This window comes from Nipponia nippon, unplaced genomic scaffold (genome assembly GCF_047370975.1).
Source record: "Nipponia nippon isolate SJK-2023a ecotype South Korea unplaced genomic scaffold, ASM4737097v1 scaffold_9, whole genome shotgun sequence".
Lineage (NCBI taxonomy): Eukaryota > Metazoa > Chordata > Aves > Pelecaniformes > Threskiornithidae > Nipponia > Nipponia nippon.
In genome coordinates, this window is record NW_028262413.1 from 8,335,153 (window position 1) to 8,359,643 (window position 24,491).

Here is a 24,491-nt window from a genome sequence, read left to right on the forward strand (position 1 = left end):
GAGGGAAGGTTGGTGGTGACAAAGCAATCCCCTTGACTCTCTATAATCCATTGCCCAAGAATTTCTAATAAAGGACAAATACTATCTAAAAAAATAGATGGAACTTGATCTTTTCCAGACTGGAGAAAGAACAAGAAAACATACCAGAGCAATCTGCAGCAAGAGAGGCAAGCCTGCACACAGCCATAAGAGGCACCACCAAGAAGAAAACCCCTGCCTTGTCCCTGCCCAACTTTTCTGCTCATCATCGTGATTTGCATAACAAGAGTGTCACTGCTCTAGCAAAAAAATTAGCTATGCAATACAAGCGTTAAGCGACAGAATAATTTACACCGCAGGAATATAGCTCTGCCGTAAATCAAGTTTGGTAACTACCAAATACAGTGAAAAATGCCACATTTCTAATGCTAATGTTCAAAAAGCGATGTTGTGAAGAGACCATCTTAGGCATTATTAACCCACTGGCACTGGCAAAAAAACATAATGAGGCATAGCATATTATTGCTATTAACAAGAATTTCAGTTCTAGGTGCTCTAAAGATGCTAAATTGCATTAGACTCAATTACTCATTCTTGGTCAGGATGCTAAAGAATTCCTCCTAACTGAAGTCTCAGTCATATTTTCAGCATCTCAAATCAGAACTGATTTTAGAAGCGATAAAGAAGATAGAGGCTAATAAAATCCATTTAATTACTACAAAAATATAAATTTAACTATGTAGTAAGATACATATGGTAATGCCAAGACAGTAAGATAATAAAGAGATTGAGAATTAGTGTGACAATTACCCATCTAACCTATGGTTGAAAGCATGTCAGCAGTTCTAACATTTTCATTTGGAAGCTCATTAAATGAAGAGTTCTTCCTAAAGCTCGACCTGTTGGAGTCATATGCTTAGATGAAAATCTCTGTTAATATTTAAACAAATATGTACATAGACATTAAATTTCTGAAACCTCGCAAATTTGAAAAGGTAAACACCAGAACTGGAAAGGAATTAGAAGCCCCCATGCTCTTTTTACATAGATATGTGTGTGTGTACACATGTATTATATATTTCTTTTTCATAGACATAAGCATACATATGTGGATATGCACGAAGGTACCTACCCTTTTCCACAAGCCCACAAAATCCATGACCTGCAAGATTTATTTCTAGAGGACATCTCCCAGTTTTTTGGGCATGCTGCAATTTTGAAGATGTCCAGTCCCAAACCCCCTCTCCTCAGATGGCTGTCCTGTGGCATGGCCATGTGGGTACCGAAGGGCAGCAGCATCTCAAGGCCAATGTCGTGTGCCACTCCAAGCTCAGCACGGAGGACACTGGTAGAGGAGAAATCATAGTTTGCTATTGTCACATCTGTATTTATCCTGCTCAGTGAGGGTGTTTGTCTTCAGACTTATCATGGCACTGTTACAAGGTGTAAATCCACACACTCAAACCTGTGTGGCTTACAGAGATTCTTGTATTTCAGATTTGGAGAGCAGCCTGCACAAAGGGGATGCCTACAGATAGGGAGGGCCCTCTTGGCATTAGTTTGATGTTGCTATTAATAAATAACATCCCTTAATAATAAGCTAATACTTACGGAATGCTTAGTCAGATTCAGACCTGGGGGGTGCACCTGCACACATGCAATGCTAAGACAGAAAATCTTTACTAGAGGACAATGGTTTTGCAGATGTTTTCACCAAATATAACTTTATTATATTTAAAATACAGTTTTCTATTAAAATAAATCAGTAACTCTATACTTCCAAGTATGTAACTGTACATCCCAGAAACTAACCCTTAAGGATAAGGATGGAGACAAAACTTCTGGGGACTGATACTCACCTGCCACATTCCTACCAAATTACCTTCATGGGCCCTCAGCCACAGGGCCCTGACCTGCCCCAGCATCCTCAGCCAGCTGCGGCACCTCCCTGAAGCTCAGCCTCCTCTACCAAATCGGTCTGGTCTACAAGCCCTGCCAACTTCTCAAGTCCAACTCGTGGTACATTGCAGGTCTTCGGGCACAAAAGAGATGGCTTTAAAAGGGTCTTAAAGCTGGTATAGTCCTAATTACTATCACCATCACAAAAATAAGCCCATCGGACCAAGCAAAAATAAATGTGAAAATGAATAAACATAAAATCCCAATGCAGAATGGGAAAAAAAAATTGAATTCAGAATAGAGAGACTTAGAGACATGAGGACAGGTATTTAAAAACAATCTGTCTCAGAACAAAACCATTGACTAGTCCATTCCAAAGCCATCCTTCTTCCTCAGTTTTGCCCACCTGCTATTGCTTTTAATGACTCTCCAAATATATTTAATTACAGTGATAAACAAAGACCTTTCTTGGATTTCTGATACCTCATTAATTCTGTTATGGCTGGTTATTATAATGCCAAATCAAGGCAGCAGCCACCACATCTACCTGCAACGTGGCTGATAAAAACGCGTTATTTACAAGTACATGCACACCAAAATGCCACACAGGCGGTATGTAAGGGTAGGAGGAAAAACTGGGCGGAATAAACCCCTCCTTGCTGCAGAGCTCCAAGTCTGCTCCATTTCCTGCTGTGCAAATCCCGATGAAGATGTGGGAGGCACATCTCTAGCTAAATCTGCCTTATCTAATGCATAGTATTAGGTTCTGCTGTGCCACCTTGTGTTACATCACATCACATTTGATATAAACCAACACTGTGTGGGTTTGAGTTGCTCAAACTGATACCACTTCAGCATTTAATACCAAAACCAAATCAAAACATAAGGGGGAAAAAAAAAAGCCAACTTTCAAAACCTCAAGCTAGGGAGAGAAAAAAGCCTTTAGGAAGAATTTCAGAGCTCTCATCTTTCATTTGCTAAGCAACCTCCTGTTTTGTTCTCATCTAAGAGCCTACTGCTTTCTGCAAGATAAGGTGGTTCATGCAATAAAACATCCTGATGGGAAGATTTCAGACATTTTTTTCTTCCAACATTCAGCAAATGCTTTGGTTTTCTTACTGATTTTAAAGCAGATCTAGATTCCCTGCCACAGAAAGGCACTCGTGCACATAACGTGCACACCACCTCTATCGTGCTGTCAGCACGCAAGATCATGCAAAACTGACATTATTTCGTTATTCCAAATACGTTAATTGTTCACCTCCTCAATAATTAAAGTACAGGTTTCCTCCTGCCCTTAAGGCACGCTTCGTGAAATATCTCAAAACTTTAGGAAATTATCTCAGCCCTTGAAATTAATGCAAAATGCGTAACAAAATGCCAAGCAATGAATCAGCAACTGTTCCATCCTGCTTTACCCTTCCAAGCGACTCTGCAGCTCAGATGACACATATATCTGGGGGACACAACCTATAGCATAGATAGGCCACGCTGCCACAAAAATGCAGGGCAACTGATGTAAAACTAATGTTGACCCAAAAAGAAGATTTCACAGGCATCTCTTCATTTGCTTACTCATTTCTAGAAGAGAATCAGTGCAAATGGAGTTAATGAAGGGTAGCTGAGGGGAAAACACTTGTGCCTCAAATGACTAACAGATTAGTGTCATCACTTTTCATCTATCACACCAGCAAGAGCTGGAAATTCTGCAGGCAATTAAAACGTCCACATACCAGCGATGCCAATTCTCCTTTATTATCAGAACTGTAATATTATAAAGCTGTTGGTTTTGGAATCAGGTGCTCATATGACAAGGTGCTTGCTTTGGAGTTTCTTAGCCTCCCAGGGTTTAGAAAAGGCAATTGGATACGAATACGAATACTAGAGGCTTGAAATAAAAAGGCAGAAAGAACTCCAATATGGTATTTTTATATCTGGAATTTCGGGAGCTTAACGTAGGATTTTTAAGCACTTGGGCTTTTTGAGGTTCATATCTGAATTTGTTGCTTACTATTTCAACTGGATGCCTTGCACTGAGAAACTCCAGCACGACCTGGTAACGCTAACTAATTAGATACTATAAATGCACGATTTGTATGAACATTAGTAACGCATATCAAACTATTTGGTGTCTGAACAAGCTACCGACAATTACCCTTTGTGGCTGCAGGCATTTGTAGGCATCCAAAACCTTGGTGAAACCCTGCTGCTTCCTGGAGTCTAATGGGAGCCTTGCCATGGACTTCAGCAGCACCCAAATTTCCCCTTTCATGTTTTTGGCAAGCAGGTATCCCAAACCTTGCAAATTCAGATCATCAGAAACAAACTGCTAATGTCACTAAGATTAACACTTGTTAAGCACTTTGAAGGAGAAAAACACTGCGTAATCCCAAAATATTACATTATTTATAAGACGACCTGCTTTTAAATGTTAAGTTCGGCTTATTTTTATCACAAAGAGAAAACAAGTTCCTGCTAGCTTGCTTTACAAAACCAATTACCAGTGATCAGTGTATGGTGCTGCATAACAATACACAGCGTTGCCCCAAAAAGGCGTATCTAACACTCTGGAGCTGTTTAGAGGAAAATGAACTTGCACAGTGGATTAAAATACATGCACATAAGCAATTCTAATAAGGGGTATGAACTTCAAACTTCTTATTAAAAATATCAACATGTGTAACATTTCCTTTATTTCATCTTTTCCTGACTTCAACTGATTTTTGTATCTGCTCCTTGATATACCAGTCCCTAATCAGAATAAGGCTGTAAGAGAATAGTAAACATGACATTAAACTTGCTTTAAGGTCTCATCAGCTTTTTTTGGCCTTTTTAGGATATAATTCCACTTAACAGAGAGAAGAGAGTAACAAAGAGTGACGTGGTGGTTTGGGATAAAAAAGACGCAGCTACTCCCAACTAAAGGTTCCCCCAGACCTGCTCCTTCTCTGCACAAAAGTCCTAAGTTTTAGCAACGTATTTTTGCTAGTATTGTCTATTTTCAGAAAATGGAAAAGTAACATTGCAAAACATTTTAAAAACATTTCATTTCATTTCTAATGCAGTTTGTAGACCAATTTACAAACTTTAGTAATCTGATTCCCTTCTTCCCATGCAAATCTCTTTAAAGGAAATAGTAACAAAAATAAAAAGAGGAAACAATTGAAGACAGATTTTTAAATGCCAAATGAGATTCCCAATTTAATCAGGAAATCCATAACTCTGGAATTACAAAGTAATAACCCTGGAATACAAAGTAATGAACTCAAAAAATAAATCCTGTCATTACACATGGACATGTATTTCTTCAAGCATACTATGATTCTGATTTTTTCAATATAATTTACTAACTAGTGAGGGGTGCCTATGAGCTATCAAAAATATCCCCCCACCTGTGATTTCTGGATGGTATTATTTGTGCTACAATATCAGATATGTTTCAGTGTACAGCTCAAAATAACCTATACTGAGAGACAAATTGCTGAGAGATGCAACAAACCGGTTTGATGGGAGATACCTGAGCAGAAGGTACTGGGAGCTTTGGTAGCTGGTGGTGGTTGACAGAACGTAAGGCAAGGAAAAAAGAGGTGACTTGAAATGAGATTTTCAAAAAATGTAGAGGTCAGTTGAGCACATCAGATGGCAGAGAGGAATTAGCTCTGCTCCTGCTCTGGGTGAGGGAAGAAGCTGCCACAACGTGGTAGGCTGGGGAGTAGAGAAAGAAGACCAGCCATAAAGGTGGCTTGCATGATGATCGGTACCGGCAGCTCCATGCTCAGTCAGATTGGGTTCAGGGAGGTTCCTACGGATCCAAACACGGGACAAAGACCTCAGCATAATGCTCTGCTCCCTCTGTATTAGGAACTGAAAACACTGCTGGAAATGGTGAACTTTTCTTCCCTTTCCAGAAGCTTTGGCACAGGCAAACACGCTCTGTGGTAACGGTCAGATGATTCCCAGGTTGTGATTTTTGTCCTAAATGTAGTTTGTACTCACTTTTTCTCTAATTCAGCAGCTGCTAAGACAGTTTGAAATTTTCTGGCAGCTAGATGCTTAAGTGGCATGACTTTCAACTCGCTCTTCGCTGCAAGCCTAAAGGGCAAACAGAAGTGAGTGGCTTGTTCAAAAGAGTTCAAGTCTGCACTGAATAGCTGATTGCAGCTCTAATTACCATGGTTTTACATCATTAGGGATAGCATCTGAAAAGGAGCTCTAATTCCAACACTGTGAGATATTGCTCTTTTTTTTGTTTGGCACTTACCACTAAATGATCCATTTCCAACACTTCTGGTAAGGACAGGAAGGGAAAATTTCATTTCCATGGGGGGAGAGGATCTCGATAAACAAGTACAAATACAATATTTGTGATTACAAAATTCAGACTGGCAGGCGTTTGTGGTGGGGCAGAAAGGATCGGGTAGTGAGGAGATGTCATCTGAAACCTGCAGTGGTAATGGATTTCACTCAGCTCAGACATTTAATGCTCAATGCCCCTGCTCGTTTATACCTGAGCATTGTATTTTGACACTCTGGATCGCAAAGAGCAATCTGCTTTCAATTATACTGTTATAATGTGCTTGCAATTATAAGTTGTTATGATGTATTGCTTGTAAAGTTTTCCCACTGTGTCTAAAGGATCTTGTAACTCTCTCTACCCCAGCTGTGGGGAGCCTGAAGCTGCAGCAAGCAGCGTAAAGAAAAAGACCCACATCTTTATATTACTATGCAATGTTTCAATGGCATGGACACAAGATAAATAGAGAAAAAAGATGTCCTTCCATCTTAGGCTACAGAAAGAGCCTTCAAGTCCAGGGCAGTTGACTCTAGCATGCATTTTCAGCAGAAGAAGGAGGATCAACTCTTCTCTGTGGAAAGTGTTGGAGGTTAATTACCCTCACGTGCCAAGAGCATCACCGGAACAGCAAGGGAAGGCCCATCTAGCTAAGGAGGCTTAATAGGTTTATTGTTTTAGAGCTTTGTCATTTTGTTCCATTGCTGCAAATCTTTGTTGTAGTTTTATGTATCACAAGGACCTTCTTAAGACCACTGAGTCAAGGACCAAATGAACAGGACTGTTGGCACAGGCCTCTCCCCACTTCCACCTACCTCATCGCTCCCCACAAACACCTTCCATTCAATGGAACCACGAGCAGGGAATTTACTATGGGCTTTGCTTTTACATGGAGGTAAGACCCAGGCACCCACTGACAGGCATTTAGACAGGTAATGTTGCATTGGTTCTTCTTCCCACAAAATACATTTAGTTTTGAAACTCTAGCATATATATCTTATATTTTTCAGAAGATGGATTTCCATTCCCCAGTTTAATGTGAATTTGGCACTAGGGAAAGCTATTAGAAACTCCACTGATTTGCACATGACATGTGAGTGACATTTCACCTGCATGCTTTTACTTTGATCTGGAGCAAAGTGGGAACACATCTTCAAGGGGATTACGTAGATCAGGCTCAAGGTTTATGCTACTTTCGACCTTCTGGTGAATAAAGATGCTAGTGAGCACTAACTGTGAAAGCTTTGAAGGGAAACTGTCCATTCAAACCTGCATGAAAACTGCTCAGCATAATTCTTATAACTGAACACAAACTAATCACAAAATTTTTGGATGACCTGGAGACTGATGTTAAAAAAAAAGGGAAAAAAAAGGAAAAAAATAATCCTCTTTAACCTGAGGTAACTCACAAAATACATCAATAAGATGCACAAATGTTCTCACTGAGGCAAATGTAAGATCTTAGTGACTCCAAAAAATACAGCATGGTATCTTTGCAGAATAACTTGCTCTGAAACAGCCCCCCACCCGCCCCAGCACAGACACAACTCCCACAATAAAAGTCCCTTGGGAAGCAGGGAAATTATTCTGACAAAATGTTTCTTTTATTATTAATAGAATCTGTGCAAAATGGAGAGGTATTTGAGAATTGCTTATTTCAGTCGATTACTGTGCGTAGACAAGACTTCAATGACAAATGGATTTCAAGTGGCAAATATTATTACCTTTGCCTTTTTTTTTTTTGAGAAAAGTACTTTATGTACTTTGTAGGTACAAGGTTAAAAGAACCTTTTCAGCTACAAATATTCAAAATAAAGGTGTGCCTTTTGTGGCCTTATTAACAATAATTCTTTAAAATTACTGAAAGGTGTAATCACATTGTGCAGTGCAGGGACAAAAACATATGCTTAATTCTGCATTTTGTAACCAGTAGCACTGGTTTACTTTCACGTATCCAGCCCCTGAATGGTCCTGCTGGGTTATCAAGCATCTCCTCCGCTGTTGCAGGCACCATGTCATATCCCCTTCAAAGGTGCTGACTTCACCTTCAGGCCGCAAAGGCTTTACGCCTCCTCCGGTTTGATTTACAAGCTCTAATGGGTTGGCACTTTCTTCTTATTTACAGTTTAAATTACTCACAGCCGAACAACGCCCAGTTGTTCTTCAGCCAAGATCTCTCTTCTGTTTAAGTATCTCCTGTCTCTCCTACCTAATAGTTAGAGACACTAATTTTGTCCTCTCTGTCCATTCATTTTGCTAAGCAAAAGCAGCTTTCCCGATCTGGTCTTGCGTACAGCCCGATTCGCTCCTCTGCCCCCTGCCTCTGCTCAGAGTTCATCCTGCCTGAACCCCTCAAGTGCTGAAGTCCAAACCATGAGATGTGCTCAGTGAGTTTTATCCAGCACTATGTATAGGTGAAATAGGAAAACAACAGCAATAATACAATTAAGGCCTAGCGAGGGGAGGAGGAAGGGGAAAATAAAAAATAAACCAGAACATAGATCAGGTAAGTTTTCTGTGGGGCTTCTGGAAAGCACAATCTCAATGACCTGACATCGTTCCTCTCTTAATGTATTTATCCCCCTGCCCTGATCTTGTACGAGTCCTGCAAATGATTTTCAGGTGACACATGAGCAACCGAGCACACTGAGGGGGCATTTCAGCTTCACCCCTCCTGAAACCACCCTTCTGTTCCTCGCTCAAAGGCAACGGCAGGACTCACCCCCTCCCATAAGCCAGCGCTTCAGCTGAATACACTTTACAGTAAATATTTTACAGGGTGCTCTCAGCAGCTGTGGGTTTGCATTTTAACAATTAAACCTCGCTGTTGGGAGTGCACCAGTAGCTTGGAGCAGGCAGAGCTTTTCCCATATATTACACATCTCTTTCTGATATTTTTCTGCCTGATTAGTAATCACTTCTGACAAATCCTTTCGACAGCTCTGAACACCAGCCTTAGTGTTGCAGGGATGCTTCACGCAAAGCCTGACTGAATGCAAATATTAGGCTAATGCAAGGATGCCTGACAGCATCTGAGCATTTTCTTCACCGGACACCAGAGGGAGGAGGAGGAAAGGACAACTGACAGTGAAGCTAAAGAACTGCTTCAAGAGCCCTGAAGGAGCTTGTCAGACACCAGAGCCAAATACATTTCTGTAATCGGACCAAAATAAACAGCGGCACCTTGTCTGGGGATGGTACTTCTGATAAAAGACTTGGCGGGGGTAACACGAGGCAAAGTTACGGGAGAAAGGACACAAGTGCAGCAGCGCTGAGTGCCAGGTGCATTTTAGCCAGCTCCATCTTACAAGCTTTAAAGAAACCTGACTGTTTTTGATGCTGGGGCTACGATCGCTGTCCGTACTCTGCTTGGCTTCTGTGCCACGGTTTGTGTGCCTTTTGGTCCAGCCGCCTTCTGGACGTGAAGAAAAACGTGTTTCAGTGACCAACCGTGGATCCAGGGCCACCACAGTTTCTGAGTCCTGTACCACGGGAGCGTGAAATTTGGAATTGCAAGTGCTCTATGCTGAGATGGAAATGTCAGGACCTTGAAGGAGGGAGGGAGGCAGTTCAAGGGGAATGATATAGTATCTATCTAGGAAGGTGATAGCAAATGCTCAACATGTGGTTAGTATCTCAATTAAATAAAAAAAGATGAGTGAGATTCAGCAAGACTACCACGGAACTATTTACTATCTTATTAAAACTATGCTTTTATTTCCTCATCAAATCTTTTCATTATGCCTTCAAGGCATAAGGAGGATTATTAAATGCCAGCCACAATTCAAATAATTAATGTATGGTGTTAACAGATATATATACGCTCTCCAGGAGGATTAATAATAGCTGCTATTTTTCTTCCAACCACATTTTCTTCATAATACATATATTAATCATGAGAACGCAGTGCATTTTTTAAACCTCTCTAGTATTGAAAGTCCTTAAGGAACTCACACTTCGAAAATTGGAGAATTCTTAATATATTCTGTTCTCTACTTTTTCATTTACTATCAAAACACAAAAACATGGGAAGCACTTGGAAAGGAGGGAGTATAATAAAGGCAGTGCTTTCCCCAGAGCTACTATTAATTGCAGAATTAATCTCCTCAATTCCTTGAAATAGGTCTTTAAAAACAACAAACCAGAGTTGCAAATTTAGAAGGCAGCTTGTCCCCCATTAAAACGGACTGGCTTTTGTGGCTAACTTACTACAATCAAAACACTTTAGAAGAGGCATCAGAAAAGTACTTTTATATCAAACACTCCTCCCAGGGCTGGCTGGGGGCTGCGTCCAGCACCTCCTTGTCAGCTTAACTCTGTCTCTGCAGCATGCGAGGCGCTGAGCACCAACGTGCGTGTTGTCCATAAAAACCACTGCATGGGAAAGGGGGCAGAGCGGGGCCGGGGCTTTGCCCCTCTCAGATCCCCGCTGCCAATGCCAGAGCAGAGAGAGGGAGAGCTGACCCCTCTGCTCTTGACTTTGCACTCAAGAGCTGACATGGATTTCCCCTGCAAGCTTGAGTGTGCTACCTCAGATTACTTCACACTTACTACGTACAGGGAAAGAGCTCCTGTGGATGGACTGACCCCACGGACAGGTTACCTACCACCCACGCTCCCAGTGCTCCCATGTGGGCTGCAGACGTACTGCCTGTAGGCTGGTTTTTTGTACCTGCTGGTGGCCTCTCAGCAATGCAACCAAAAATGAGCTCAGCTCCCGATTCCTCGGCAAATAAACATGTCCAGAAATAACATTTCAATTGCTTACAACTTGGAGAAGTTTAAACTCTCTCCTCCACTTCCAACTGTATCCCAAGTGTAACCCTTCCACGGTGAAAAGTCATTGGATATCTGATTTTGAACACTGCATATGACATAACATATTACCAGCCTCTTCCATCTCCCGAAACAGCTCAAGAAATGTCCACGTTCTATTTAAAATAATTTTTACGAGCATGAAATCAGGGTTTGTCATGGAAGTAAAGGTGTAACCATGCCACCCTTTTGTGCATTACCAGAAGACCCGCGTAGCGCACGTGCGTGTGGGAACTACGTGCAAATTCCCCCCAGTGCAGCATCAAACAATAAATAATTTTAACCATCTATGTGATCTGACAACTGCCAACTTGGGGCAGTTCCTACACCTCAGGACATAAACCACTCCTACAGAGAAGCTTAGGAGAGCAGGTCTTTCATGACATGCATTTTTTTTAACTTTCAAGAAGAAATATTTTAAAGCAGTTTCAAAGACTTACCTCCTCGCTGCACCAGCAACGTGACTTCGCTTCCCTTAGGACATTCAATCAGCATATCCACCACCTGGTTGTGAGTGAGGCTCTGCACATTCTTCTTGTTGACTTCGACTATAAGATCGCCCTCCTTCAGGCCGCGGCACCGCGGGCTGTCCACGATTTGTTTCACTCTTTGGCCGCCCCCACCGGGACTGTCTGCTATAGTAAACCCAAAGCCCATAGGCCCTTTCACTATATGCACAGTTATGAGTTCAGGTTGTGTTGCTATCGAAGATGCCAAAGAGACCGTGTCATTGGGGTAACCATGGGGTCCGTTGGAAGAGACCTCAGCCGGGCTGCTGGGTCTTGCTTCCTTTGTGCCATTTACTTTCCCTGTTTTACTACTGTGGCTTGCTGGGGAGTCATAATTTTCCTGGCCATTCACAATGATCGGCTCTTTGTCCAAAATTGCCACAGATGTAACCAGGCTCGTGTTGGGATCATCAGGATCAAAGGGCAGGGGGTAGCCTCGGCACAGTTCGAGGTCCACGCTGGCACCGATGGGGATGGACTGGAAGATTTTCACAACTTGAGCGTGAGTGTGCCCCAGCACACAGGTATCGTTCACGCTGACGATGACGTCCCCTGCAGAGGACACAGACAGAGATACCAAACATATACGTTTTGTGCACCCCAGGAAGGTGAGGACTAGAGCTTGCAAGCTGATCTGCAGCATCCACAGGTACCACTCGCAGGTATACAGTAGCATTTAAGTACCTTTGCAAGGAAAAGGAGCGGTGACACTTGGGGAAGCAAGAACTACCTGTACACAACAGATTCACTGCGTAAAGCCTTTATGTACATAAACGTTTCTGAAAGTGAAAATGGAATTGCCTCACGCAAAAAATTAATAAATTCAAATGATGGTATATGGCCCATTTAACAGTTATTTCGAAGCCGGGCTCTCTCTGTTACACACTGTGCTACACTGACATATGATAGAAACAAAACTGAGAGCACATGAGAGCTATAACAGAAGGCTCTCAAATACCAACTGCTCAAATACGGTGCCACATGTCATGTCTCAGACACACTTCGGCTTGAAATCTAGGTATTGATTAAGTTATGATTCATTTTTTAACACTGAGGCTGCAACACAAGGATGTTTAGTGCTGTGGTGCTCCACTTGCAAGTGAGGAGTTGTGACCTCAGGTGAACCCTAACAGGGATTTCATCATGCTGGGCCTAATCTCTGGCAAAACAAGTTGGCCCTTGGTGCCTCCACATAGGGAAACCAGCCCACTCTTCTTCCCACTCCCTGGGAGTAACTTTGGAGAGGGGGTGAGCGGCATGGCAGATACAAAACACACAGTGATGCAGCCCTACAAAAATACCACAGCCATCGCCACAGCAGGGCGCAGTAACCCGCAGCCTGACGCGGGACCCTACGACCGCTGGCTCCTCACCGCAGGTCAGCGTGGGGAGAGCAGGAGCTGGCAGAGCCCCCAGCAAGATATTTTGACACCTGAAGTGAATTTCCAGCATGTGAAGTGCCTTGCTATAAGATTTGAACATATCCCTCAATGTATCTCACTTCCTTGCTTGCAGATGGGAAAGCTGAATGCCTTTCCCCAAAAAAGGGATGGGGACTAAAGTTCTTTATGAATTGCACATAAAACCAGCTGTAAAAACATAAACCAAAGTGGTGGTGGTGATTTTGATTTAAAGCATCGGTACCTGTTTCCATTTTGCCATCCAGTGCTGCGGGGCCGTCAAGCACCAAACTTTTGATTTGGAGAAATTCATCTGGCTCATCCCCTCCAACGACGGTGAAGCCAAAACCCCTGCTGCTTTTCCTTAGCTTGGTGTGGATGAACTTCCCTTTCAACTCAGAAGGGTTTCGTGTAAAAAAAGGTTTTCCTGTGTAGGAAGTTTGGAAAAATCTATAAACAGGCAGGCAGTGTTTGATCTGTTTTTTCTCTGCCCCTCCCCGCTCTAACAAGTACACGGACAAACACAGCAGTGTGCTGGGATGGGACTGAACTTCACTCCAGCATCCTCTCACCTCATCGCACTCCACCTGTCTCCTTGGATCCAATCATGCAGTAAAAAGAGTGAGCAAAACCCCTAGTACCTGGTGCTTTGTTAGCTGTGGTTGTGCACACCAAAGTCCCAAGGCTACAAAGGGGAAAACATGCTGCGTTAAGGAACGGAATATATTAAAGCTGGCAATGCTGGCTTAGATATGTGTCTTCTGTCCATCTTGAGGTGATTATATCCATCCCAGGAAGGATGGGACAGGGGCAGCACAAAGGCCTCCTACAGAAGGAGTCTGCAGCAAGAATTTCTGCAGAAAGGAATATCAGTATGTTTTTTACCACTTGGCTTTCTCCCAACCCACCGAGCAAAAAGCAACTTCTGAGCTGTGGCAGGACACTGAGTAACCCTTTAGCATGCCCCCCTCCGCCCCACCATCGCTACCACCCTGTGACCTCCTCCGGTGAAAGAGGGGAGGGCGCTGATGGTTGTTCTTCAGACACTGTTTGAAGTCTTTTCTCTTTCCTTTCTGCTCCTTGCCTGTTGTGGATGAAACAGTGCTGTTGTGAAGTACGGATCAAAGAGCGGCCCAGGACTGGAGCGGCTGTGCTGGAGGGCTGTTAATGCTCTCTGGGAGCATGGTTAAGAGGGAACGAGGTGCTCCAAAGACAAAAGCGTATCCTTGCAAAGCATGTTGCACAGGCTCAGAAAAGGAAACACAGTTGCTGTACTTCACAGTGCCAACACTAAACACCTTTGCACTTTTAATTGTTTTTAATGCTTAGAGGGGAAAAGACTGTGCCACTAAGCCCTCTGGTGACAGCTCCAGGATCAGCAGTGTGTATCGCAGCCAGGAGAGCTGGCATACTTTCAAAAACTTCGGCAGCATTGCCGTGGGCCTCTGTTCAGAAAGGAGGCCTTGAGGGAGAATGAGGGGATTTGAGACTTGTAAGCCTTTGACTGGGGGAAAAAAAGTACATTTGAAGATTATTCATGAGGGGGCAGTGTGAGGACTTGCAGTCTTCTGCCTTTGAAGTGCAGCACAGGAACACGGTAATCCTGCACATCACGGGCAGATGCTCTGCTCAGACCCCAAGCTGCAAAAAAGCCCTGACTATCAAAGTGCAACCCAGCGTCTCAGGTAACAAACATAGCTGAGAGGCAGCGTGCAGTGGGACTTGGTCCTGTGCTGATTTCTGGTTCAAAAGACAAGCAGGACTAACACAGCTTGCTGGCACCTGCCTACAAATACAGGGTGAACTTGCCCTGTACTAACAGGATAGCAGCACCACAGGCTATATCCCACCTGCAGCATCTGGGAGGGGACCACATTTTAAATGAGTGTATCTATAAAACCCCAGCTGGGAAGTGGTGCCAGGGGCGCAACAAGGAGTCCTTGTGCCCACGTCCCCGCTAGCAGTGCCATCAGTGGGAGAGACGGAAACCCCTAGGCACAGGGCAGGGGGACAGGGAAGCTGGAAACAGCTGCTGCAAATGGGGAGCGGGAGAAGAGGGAGCAGCACTGAGAAAGGAAGAGGAAGGAATGAAAGAGAGGAAGAGTCATCAGCGGGTACCAGGACATGTCACTCAGGGTGGTGCTGAGACAGGCTAATGCTCTCCTGTAACGTTACTGCAAAATTTTGTGGCTGGCAGTCGGGAGTGGGTAGAGAACTGAGTGAGGCTTTTAACGTCATCCCCTGCATGACGGGTCCTTTGCATTGCCATGCATGGACACTTGGGCAGCCCTCGCTTCAGCCTGACGGTGTAAAAGGCAGAGGTGGCATTCACAGATGTCTCCCCAAGGAAGACCAGCTGTTTTGGGGCACTCTGATGAAATGCCTAACCCCAGGCGCCTGGTGGTCAGGGTACCATCCCCAGATCTTCCGCGTTTTTCCTTGCTGCAAGACTGGATTACTCTAACGTACCCTAATACACCTCAGAAATGCGCTGGGGTCTTTGGATACTGTTAAATTTTGCACGTCTGTTTTGGAAGGGCTGATCTGCTGCTACCTGGCTCTTCACGGTAGGAAAGGCAGCCCGGGACAGCAGCACCCCTGCCAGGCTCATGTTCGGAAACCACGGCTGACCCGCAGAGCACGGGAGTATTGCCCAGCTCCCGGGGCCAGCCTCCCCCGGGCTGCTCCCAGCAATGTCAGGATGACATGCTCCAGCCAGCTTCCCCCTCTCTCACCTTTCCCAGTCTCTGGCTCCTGCAGACGGGGGCAATACCATTCGCTTGCTACGCAATTTAAATGTAGCCAAAGATGAAGCCTACTTACAACCACTTGTAACCGAGAGCACTTGTACTGCAACAGGTACAAGTAGAACGCTCTGCCCTTGCTGGCAACCTGATCTGGCAATGTTTCTGCTCACGCTGCAAATTCAGGAACAATTCATGTCCTGTCTGGTTAGTTATTTAAGACAAGTGACTGGTCTGTGAGCAGTTGGCTATACACAGACCATTGACACTAATAAATAAGGCTGTAGTAGCCCAAAGTACTTGTACACATGTACAACTTCAATCAAAGTAGGCCTGCAGTATTTGGGCCTATTATCATTCCCTCCTCATGCAGAGCTTCCCAGGAGCTTCAGCACAGATTTTTCAGAAACACAATGTAATTTGTCCCTAAAACGTGGCCAAGGCATTGGTGCCTCTTCGCCCTCTATTACTACAGAAAGTCAGATTCAGCATGGAGGCCTGGTAGCTCTGCCAAGCTCTCCGAATGGCAGAGGATCTCCCTCTTCTGGTGTTCCCCCAAGCTCCTACTCCTCCCCCCTCCCCCAAATTTTCATTTGGATTCAAAGCACAGAAAAAGGAAAACCCATAAAGCCGCAAGCCAGACTCATCCATGGCAATACCAGAACCTGGCTGCGCAGATGTCACTCCAAAGCCAAGGTCCTGCCAAACAGTGCCGACAACCTATGCACATCACAGCTCCCAAACACGCTGACCAGTTTCCAGGGCTCTTAAACTACGTTAACTTGAAACTCTACCTGCCCATGAATGCAGACATGGGGTGACATTGGCTTTGGCTCTCAAACTAGAACATGGCCATGTTAATGCATGTCTGTGTCTAAATTACAGCAACATGGTGAGATTTTTTTGCTGCTTTTTGGGAGGGAATGTTGACCTATGGGAACAGAAAGAAATCTCTCCACTAGATCTTATTATAAGAGCCACATTCTAAACCCAGTAGAGTTTAGAAGGTGTAAAAGCCTAATCCTTGCATATCCATACAGCTCTATAGAGAAGGGTCTCCTCCTACTTGCAATTGCATCCACCGCAGTTGCTGTTAAATCCCACCAATGTTCTAACTCATGTTTTCACCATGCCTTTTTAAAGACTTGGAACGCTATGCAGAGAATAGCCACAATCCTTTTTTGATGCAGGTGATCTCATTTACCTCTTGCATTTGGCAACAAATGTGGTCTCAAAACAACTAGTCTCAAAATCTATGGCAATTCAGATAAGCAGGCACGTGCCCTGGTGTGTGACACTAGTCATGGAGATACTCCCTTTGCTGGTGGCTGAGGGAATTTCATTCTCAGGAAAAAAAACTTGTTGCACTTTTACAACTGGTTTAACAAGGTTGTTACCTTGCACTGGTGCTTCCCGAACTGCCTCCTGGTTGTTTGAAACACGGTTTGGAGCAGCGGGTGGTGGGAGAGATGGACACTCCTCTGTCCATTCTAGAGAGGGCAGAGAGGGAAATGTTACTCGTTTCACAACAGCACTATGAGCTCCTGCACGGACACACACTGGGAGTGTGGGGTTCAAGCAGAGGAGACATGAGAACCATGGCAAGAGAGGAAACAGAATCACGGAGAGAGGGAATAAAATGAACAGGATGTTCAAGAACCAAATCTGGAGGACTCTCTGTGTCCGGGTCAACTGATCCATCTGCTGGGACACCCTACCTCACACTCAAACTTGGGACTTCATTTGCATCTAACTGGTCTCAACATTTATATGAAATCTATTCCCCATGGCACTCATGGCATCTAAGTAGAAGAGCTGATGTTGCAGGCAATGGGACTGCAGGAGGAATGTTGAAGCTTAAATTATTTTCCCCTTGGATAATAACTGTTGTGAAATAACTTGGTGTGAAAGCTATGAAGGTACCAAAACAAACCCAAATGCCACAGGCCCCTCACTGCAGTTGGGCTGCATTTAAAGGAAAAAAAAAAAGAAAGAAAAAAGGGGGGAGGGAGGGGAAGAAAAAGAAAAAAAAATATTTTAAAATAATTAAATTACTTCAGATGTTAGAGCTTGGCAACATCCTAAGGTCTTGGGTTAAGAAGTCTCTCATGCAGAGGGGTTTTTCTAGTGAGCATGTAAATGCCCACTCCTCATCCCTTTCGATAGCCTATGAGTCCCAATGCAGACAGGAACGACACCAGCTACAGCAAGTAACTTGATGGAGCAGATTAAAGAGCAAAATATGTGTTTTAATTGTTTCTGGGAAGCCTAGAAACTTTCCAGAAACAAAGGACATTAAAAGAAAAATCCCTCCCCTTTAACAGGGGTGAAAGCTACTATGTTTAAGTGGTTATACAGTTTAGATTTTCTCTTTTGCTGCATCATATGTGAAGGGCATATGCAATCTTTCCTATGCATGTCATTTTGCCTTTAAATGCTAAGGCCACAGAAGGAGGGACAAACACATGGGCATGGTGCTGCCAAGGCAAGGGAGGGCACGTTCCCTCATGAAAACCCCAAACATCATGCCCTTGGTGATGCCAACCTTCTGGTGGCTGTTGCTGTTGCTCAAGCTGTTTCTTCCTCTTTGCTTCAAGAACTGGGTTTTCATACTGTGTCTTCCGGTTGATGTGGCTGGAGATGAAAGAGAGCAATAAATTAGGAAACCCTTTATGTGACAAGCAGGAATGACGGCTAGGCATGAAACTCCTCTGAGGAAAGGAGTAAAATACCAAACAAACCCAACAGCAGTGTATGTGGAGCAAGGCTCACCTAGTCAGGCCAAAAAGCATGTTTAGGAAAACAAGCGGATTCCAGTATTGATACGATGTCTTGAGTAAGAATGGCTAATTCCTTCAAATACATTAAAGTAGTGATCTATCTGTGAAAAATGAGATTAAAGCAGAAAGGGAGCTCTGTCTGATTGCATTTTAAAAGACAGGCCTATATCATCCCTGCTTTAATCAAATTCCCAGAGGTGCAGTCATTCCCTGACTCACTGAAGTTAAAAAAAAGAAAAAACCCAAACCAAACAAAACAACCAACAGCTGGTAACATCTGTCAGCTATCTGATCAATGCACACTATTAACAGGGTGTCTTAAAAATATCCGCGGGGATGCAGGCTATGAGCTGAAAAGCTGAGCTCCAAATGGATCAAAACACATTCAGAATCAGCCACCAGCAAATACTCCCAGTGGAAACCAGCATTTGGTGAAACTTCAAGCTGTCCTCGTTGGAGGGCCATTAGGCAGCTTTTGACCCATATGAGATGTTTAGAGCCAATGCTTCTTACCAATCTCAGGAAAAAAAAAAAACCAAAAAAACAAACAGTCCAGCCCTAAACACAGCAGACAAGCAACACACTCTGCAGAGGATTAACCATTTTATGAAACCAAATGACGAACACCAGCCACAGATGCCAGGGTGGTGGGGGCAGGCCTGGGGACTCTCTGCAGCCGAGATGAGCTGCTCATCACCTGTTCAAGAGCAATTTTTCAGTAGTGATTTTGCTACAGCAGAGCAACAGGTAGACCTCAGAAAATTATATTACCTTAAAGCCTTAAATCCAAAACAAAGTTTACCATTAAGAACTCGATATTTCATTGTCTCTTGTCCCACGTATCTTTATAAAAAAAAAAAACCCCGAATGAACAAACAACCACTTTTTCAAGTAATTACGATCGAAGCACTCTAGATAGTTACGTTCAGAATTTTTCTGCTAAAGATCAATATTAAATCACTGGAAAAGAAATTTAACTCATCAAATAAAAACAAGTTAATGAGTCCTGTAAAAGATTTCCATTTCAAGATATCTTCAGAAAGTTAAGAAAAATAATAACTACTTTAAAAATGATATAAACTTTTTCATAATACAGCTGTTTCTCAATAAAAACCTACTGTGCAATAATAGAATGCCTGAATTGGAAGGGACAGAGACAAATGCTCAGATTATAACCATCTTGCTACCTTATAGACAGTAAGTAAAATAAACTTATGTCTTATTGCTGTTACTTTTCTATTTAATTTCATCACTAAGGAGTGCCACAAAACTAATGGGCATGTATATATCAAGTGACAGGAAAAAATGCTGTAAGGACCTCTTGGCATGGCATTTAATAGCCAAAAAATATTCTTAATGTCTTTGGTAAATAAATGTCAAGCCTTAATTACACAGTTTGCTAACCTTGTTTCCCTAGGCACAGATGGTAGGGTCAGAAATGAGCCAAAGCAGACAGAAACTGTATTCCATGTCTATTCTGAGGGCTATCGTAAGCCATCCTACTAGACAGGAGTATACACATAATTAAAAATTCATTTTATGGGGTCAGTAATGAAACGAAACTCAGATCTCTGGGATTTCCCAAGGGAGTGATCTGACATCTAGATAAAGAAGAAGCTGTTCTAATTCCGGAGAGAGTTCCATTAAACCTGTAATTCTATTCACAACAACACAGCCTGATGCAAGAACCTCTGCCGTGGTCGTTTGCTCCCACAGGCTCATCCATCCATTCCTCCTTTTGAGTGTCTTCTGACTTGTCACTGAATTGGTGGTCTGCTTTGCACACTCCGATTTTGATCATAGCACCATATGAAGGGGATTGAGCTCAGTTAATTGCAGACTTGTTAATGTTCTCTGGATAAAAGTATTTTGTAAGGTGCTGGGGCTCCTGCATGCCCTCATTCAGGGGTGCTCGTGTCTCCCCTGAGCTCACCCCTGGAGCTTACCTGGGGTGTTCCTGTCTTCCTTGAGCCCCCTCCCACCCCACGGTGCTGCTGCCAGAGCCTACCAGAGGATGGGGAATGGCAAGGCACCGTTCTCCCAGACCCTCTGGCATCCCCCAGCCTGTACAGGGGCCAAGGTCTCCTCCTCTTTGGTATGAGATGCTACCAAGAAAGCACACAGACCGCCGCAGAGAAAAGCCTTCCTCCACCCAAAAGCCACACCAGAGCCAGAGAGCAGCACTTACTCTACATAGTAGACACCATATACGGGATCCTCAATTTTCTCCCAACCAGCAGGCAACTCTGGAAATAGAAAAAGCATTACTGAAGCCTCCAGTGAAGTTTTTTCTGACAGGTCCTGCTCAGCATGCAAAACTCATCAGTGTCTCAGACTTTGCTTCGAACAGTTTTCAGAACAATCACAGCCTCCTTTTAGCCAGTCCCACCAGTGCTGGGTTAGCAAATCAGTGGGAAGATGCCCATGCCAGTCAATTTTAGATTTGCTTTTTGCATTAAATGAACAAATAATCAATAAATTTCCTTTCTGGGAGTGCCTCAAGTACCCTCCTGGTTTGACCATCGTGGCTCTGGATGGAGGCATTGCAGTGGAAGTCGATGCAGGCAACAGGCCAGAGGCATTTTAGGGCCAGCATATGAAGATGGGTGAGATTATGGCAAGCAATTGTAGCACACTAACAGAGAGACCACTTTCATCTCCTGTAAAAGGGCCAAGCCATTTATGATCACCACTGCTGAAAGAAGTCTTTTTTTTACTCCTTTCTTAGGGATTTACACTGCATTGCTCATCTGTGAGCCCAACGCAAAAGTGCATCTTGAAACAGGACAAAGTGAGTTTAACGTAAACGCCCAGCATGTGGAATCCACCCAAGTGGGGCTGGCACACACAGATGTATTTCACTGCATAGCACTTAATGTAAAAACACATATTGCCATAATCACATGTAACAGAGATTTCCTTTTTTAATTAGCATAATTAACAAAAACAGTTCTGAGGATGAAATTAACATTTGGAAATGTATCCACTTTTGTTCCTGTTGATTTTCTAGACTGCACATAGTACTTTAACTATAATTAGTGAATGTAATAAAATCACTTCAGCATCCAACTGAGGGTTATTAAAGCTGCACGTATTACTTAAGGGCCTGATCCTTGTCCCACTCATTTAAACACAATGTTCCCGTTGGCTGTGGGTACTGAAATAATCATCCCATTAACAAAACAGAGTGGTGCGTTTGTGTAATACTGTGAATCAACTTGAAAGAAGGCTCCACCATGCTATGGACTGTGCAAGCGTGGTCCTTGCCCCACAGACTCTGCACATTCATTTAAATAAAAATAATAACAAAAAAAAAAGCCATTGTCAGATAACACAAGTTCAAGCACTCCATATAATAATTCCTCAAAATTTATCACTAAATTGACAAGACTGATAGCAAATAATCTATGCTTGTTTATTATCAAATGCAAAGATCTGTTTTCATTAGTGGCATCAATTGCTGAGCCAATACAATCAACAAATGGCCGATTAATTAGAATAAGTGTAACTATCTAGTTCTGCATTTATAGAATTCAGTTATGTTGCCATAAGGATAGAAATATCTCCAGACTGGAGACGAACAGAATCTATACAAACACACATGGACTAATTACTCAAAGTTTATGTTTGTGTTCAGAATTGGCTGGAGATCAGATGAAATCAATTTTCATGGTTTTTGCTCCACATGTCCCTTATTTGAAGATATAAGGTAGGTTTTCCATTCTTATCATTATTTTATCCTTATTGGGTTTAACATCTTTGGATTCCTTGAGACATAAGCCATTAAATGCAAGCCAGTGCTAACTTTCGGGCATGAAAATACTCCACAATTTTATCAGCAGATCGAGCTGAAATGAACACTTCAGAAACAGGTATTCCTTTACACCGTGCAAGTGTATGTGAGAAAAAGTTAGAAAGCTAGAGCCCAATCTTGAAAGTCTTTTCGCAAAGGGAACTCAGGTTTGCAAAGGAGTCCCACGTGGTGAAAACACTGTGGGGCTGGCTTAAAGAGTTTCAGTGCAATTAAATTAAGTCCTAGGACAATCACAAGTTGTGGCAGTCATTTAATTCTTTGCTCTACGGTGAAAGTAGAATGGTAAAGAGACCAAGCTGGGGTGGAAGAAAAAAAAAAAAATGAATGGAGGAAGGGAGAAGCAATGCGCAAATGCCTTAAAATGAGTTTTCCACAATTTTTCCTGCTAAATATCTTTTACCTATTTTGGACCACTAAGTGGTTTTGATTTTTAAAGTTCAAACAAAAATGTTTTGCTTTTTCTTTCTTCACAAAAAGTTTTGGTATTAAATTTTATTTTTTCTTTTCTTTTAAAGAATTTTCATGGAAGGTCAGAAAACCAGCACTCTCCTAACCCCAAAAAGAGTACTGTGCCAAAATCTTTCCAGTTTTCTATGTCTGCAGATTTCCATTTAACGAACACATTTCTGTGTTTTCGGAAGTAACAATACACAACGCCGCAGCTTTCAACACATTACTTGTTGATTACATAGATGCACTTTCCAACTTCTAAAAGCCCGTGAAATTTCTCTAAAGCAAAAGGCAATGTTCTCCATAGCCATGTTGCACAGTCTGGCTCCTTAGTGGCTTTAAATTATTCATCTCTCTTCTCTACCTCTCCTGCCAAACTGAAGATGACCCAGAGCATTAGATTTTATCACAAATATAAGATTTCCAAAAATATTTTGAATCATTAGGAGTCAGACCGAGCCATATGGTTTTTATTTTGGTACATCTATGCAGCACTGCAGTCTCAGAGCATCTGTCAGCAGGCAAATTCAATGGACAAATATCCAGTTTTATACTTTTAAGCCTGGGGTAAATACATGGATTCCGACTAAGATGCTCTTGTTTAGTATACAACCCTACAGAGGGGATGGATGGATTCCTAAAACAGAACTGCTCCAACCACCAGGGATTTTAGCTACGCCTATGCATCACTAGCACTATAAAGGAGCTGGAGATGACTTCAGGGTACTCAGCTCTTACTGCTCCCTGTGGGTCCAGGAGGAGCTGCCCAAGGGTATGTCAAATTCTACTCCAAAGATCAAATTTTTGTGTCCTTCGTATAACCTTCTGTTAAAAGAGAGGTGATCTATTTCTCCATATTCAATCCACTTCTTTGGAAAACAAGAAGTTGTGCACATGCTTCAAGTTTTAATTTTCTTATATTTAGAAAAGAAACTTAATAATTAACTAAGGAGCTAAATATCTGGCAACAATCAGTTCTTACTAACCATGAGTACAGTTAGTGAATAGGCCGTATGCTTTCATGCCCCTCCCTAACGTTGCTGTAACCAACTGAGCCATTTGAAAATGTCTTTACATTTGCAAATCTCAACAGTGTATCGATGGGCTGTGAGCTCAATAAAGCTTATCTGCATTAAAACAAAGGGAACATCTCACGATATCTCATGAGCAAAACACTTGTGTATGTAAGTGCCTGCAGAACTGGGGTCAGGCTTATCAATTAATGAGTTTCCCTGCATCTGTTTTTTCAGCTCTTCTCTTGCACTAGATCCTGATATCAGACTGAAAAAAGGGAACGTTTCCATTTCATTATTGACTCTAAATCTGCTTCTTTTTAAACTCTCTCTTATTTTAAGTCACCCTTTGTAAAGACCTTAATGAGAAATCTTTGCAGGTTGTTGGTGTGCATCCACCTACTTCTGATGTTACTTGGTCTGCTGCTGATTATTTGTATGAGCTGCGCATAATGCTGACGTACCACTAAAGTGACTGCATTCTTCTTTAAATTGTCATTTCTTTCAAATTCTTGCACTAAAAAAAGTTAGGCCTGCAACATCATTCCAGGCATATTATCCAGAAGAACAGTGCCTGGAGTCGTGTTAAAAGTCCACTCAATAGCTGCTGGCTGCTGATGCCCTATCAATCACACAGAAGCGGGAAGCAGAATACACTTGCAAGTCATTACAGAAACCAGAGGTTAATTCTCTGGTAATACAATCCTCCAGTACACAGAACTATAAACTGTAAATATAGTCCTCTTTAAAAGCAATAATAGACCTAGTGGAAATAAAATCCTATGCAACCTCTTATG

At 42.8% G+C, this 24,491-nt stretch overlaps 1 protein-coding gene across 27 annotated transcripts in view; it reads right to left on the bottom strand.

Annotated features, from left to right (window-relative positions):
• MAGI1 (membrane associated guanylate kinase, WW and PDZ domain containing 1) overlaps positions 1-24,491 on the bottom strand; it is a 359,795-nt gene that overhangs the window by 44,118 nt on the left and 291,186 nt on the right. For 22 of the 27 annotated variants that reach the window (XM_087743432.1, XM_087743431.1, XM_087743416.1 and 19 more), the window contains 5 exons: positions 20,606-20,663; positions 18,183-18,271; positions 17,035-17,127; positions 13,138-13,320; positions 11,425-12,045 (listed from right to left, as the gene is read on the bottom strand). In XM_087743432.1, coding sequence (XP_087599558.1) covers positions 11,425-12,045; positions 13,138-13,320; positions 17,035-17,127; positions 18,183-18,271; positions 20,606-20,663 — 1,044 coding nt within the window. The remainder of the gene's footprint in view (positions 1-11,424; positions 12,046-13,137; positions 13,321-17,034; positions 17,128-18,182; positions 18,272-20,605; positions 20,664-24,491) is intronic. The other 5 variants (XM_087743427.1, XM_087743425.1, XM_087743422.1 and 2 more) reach the window with 1 other exon arrangement.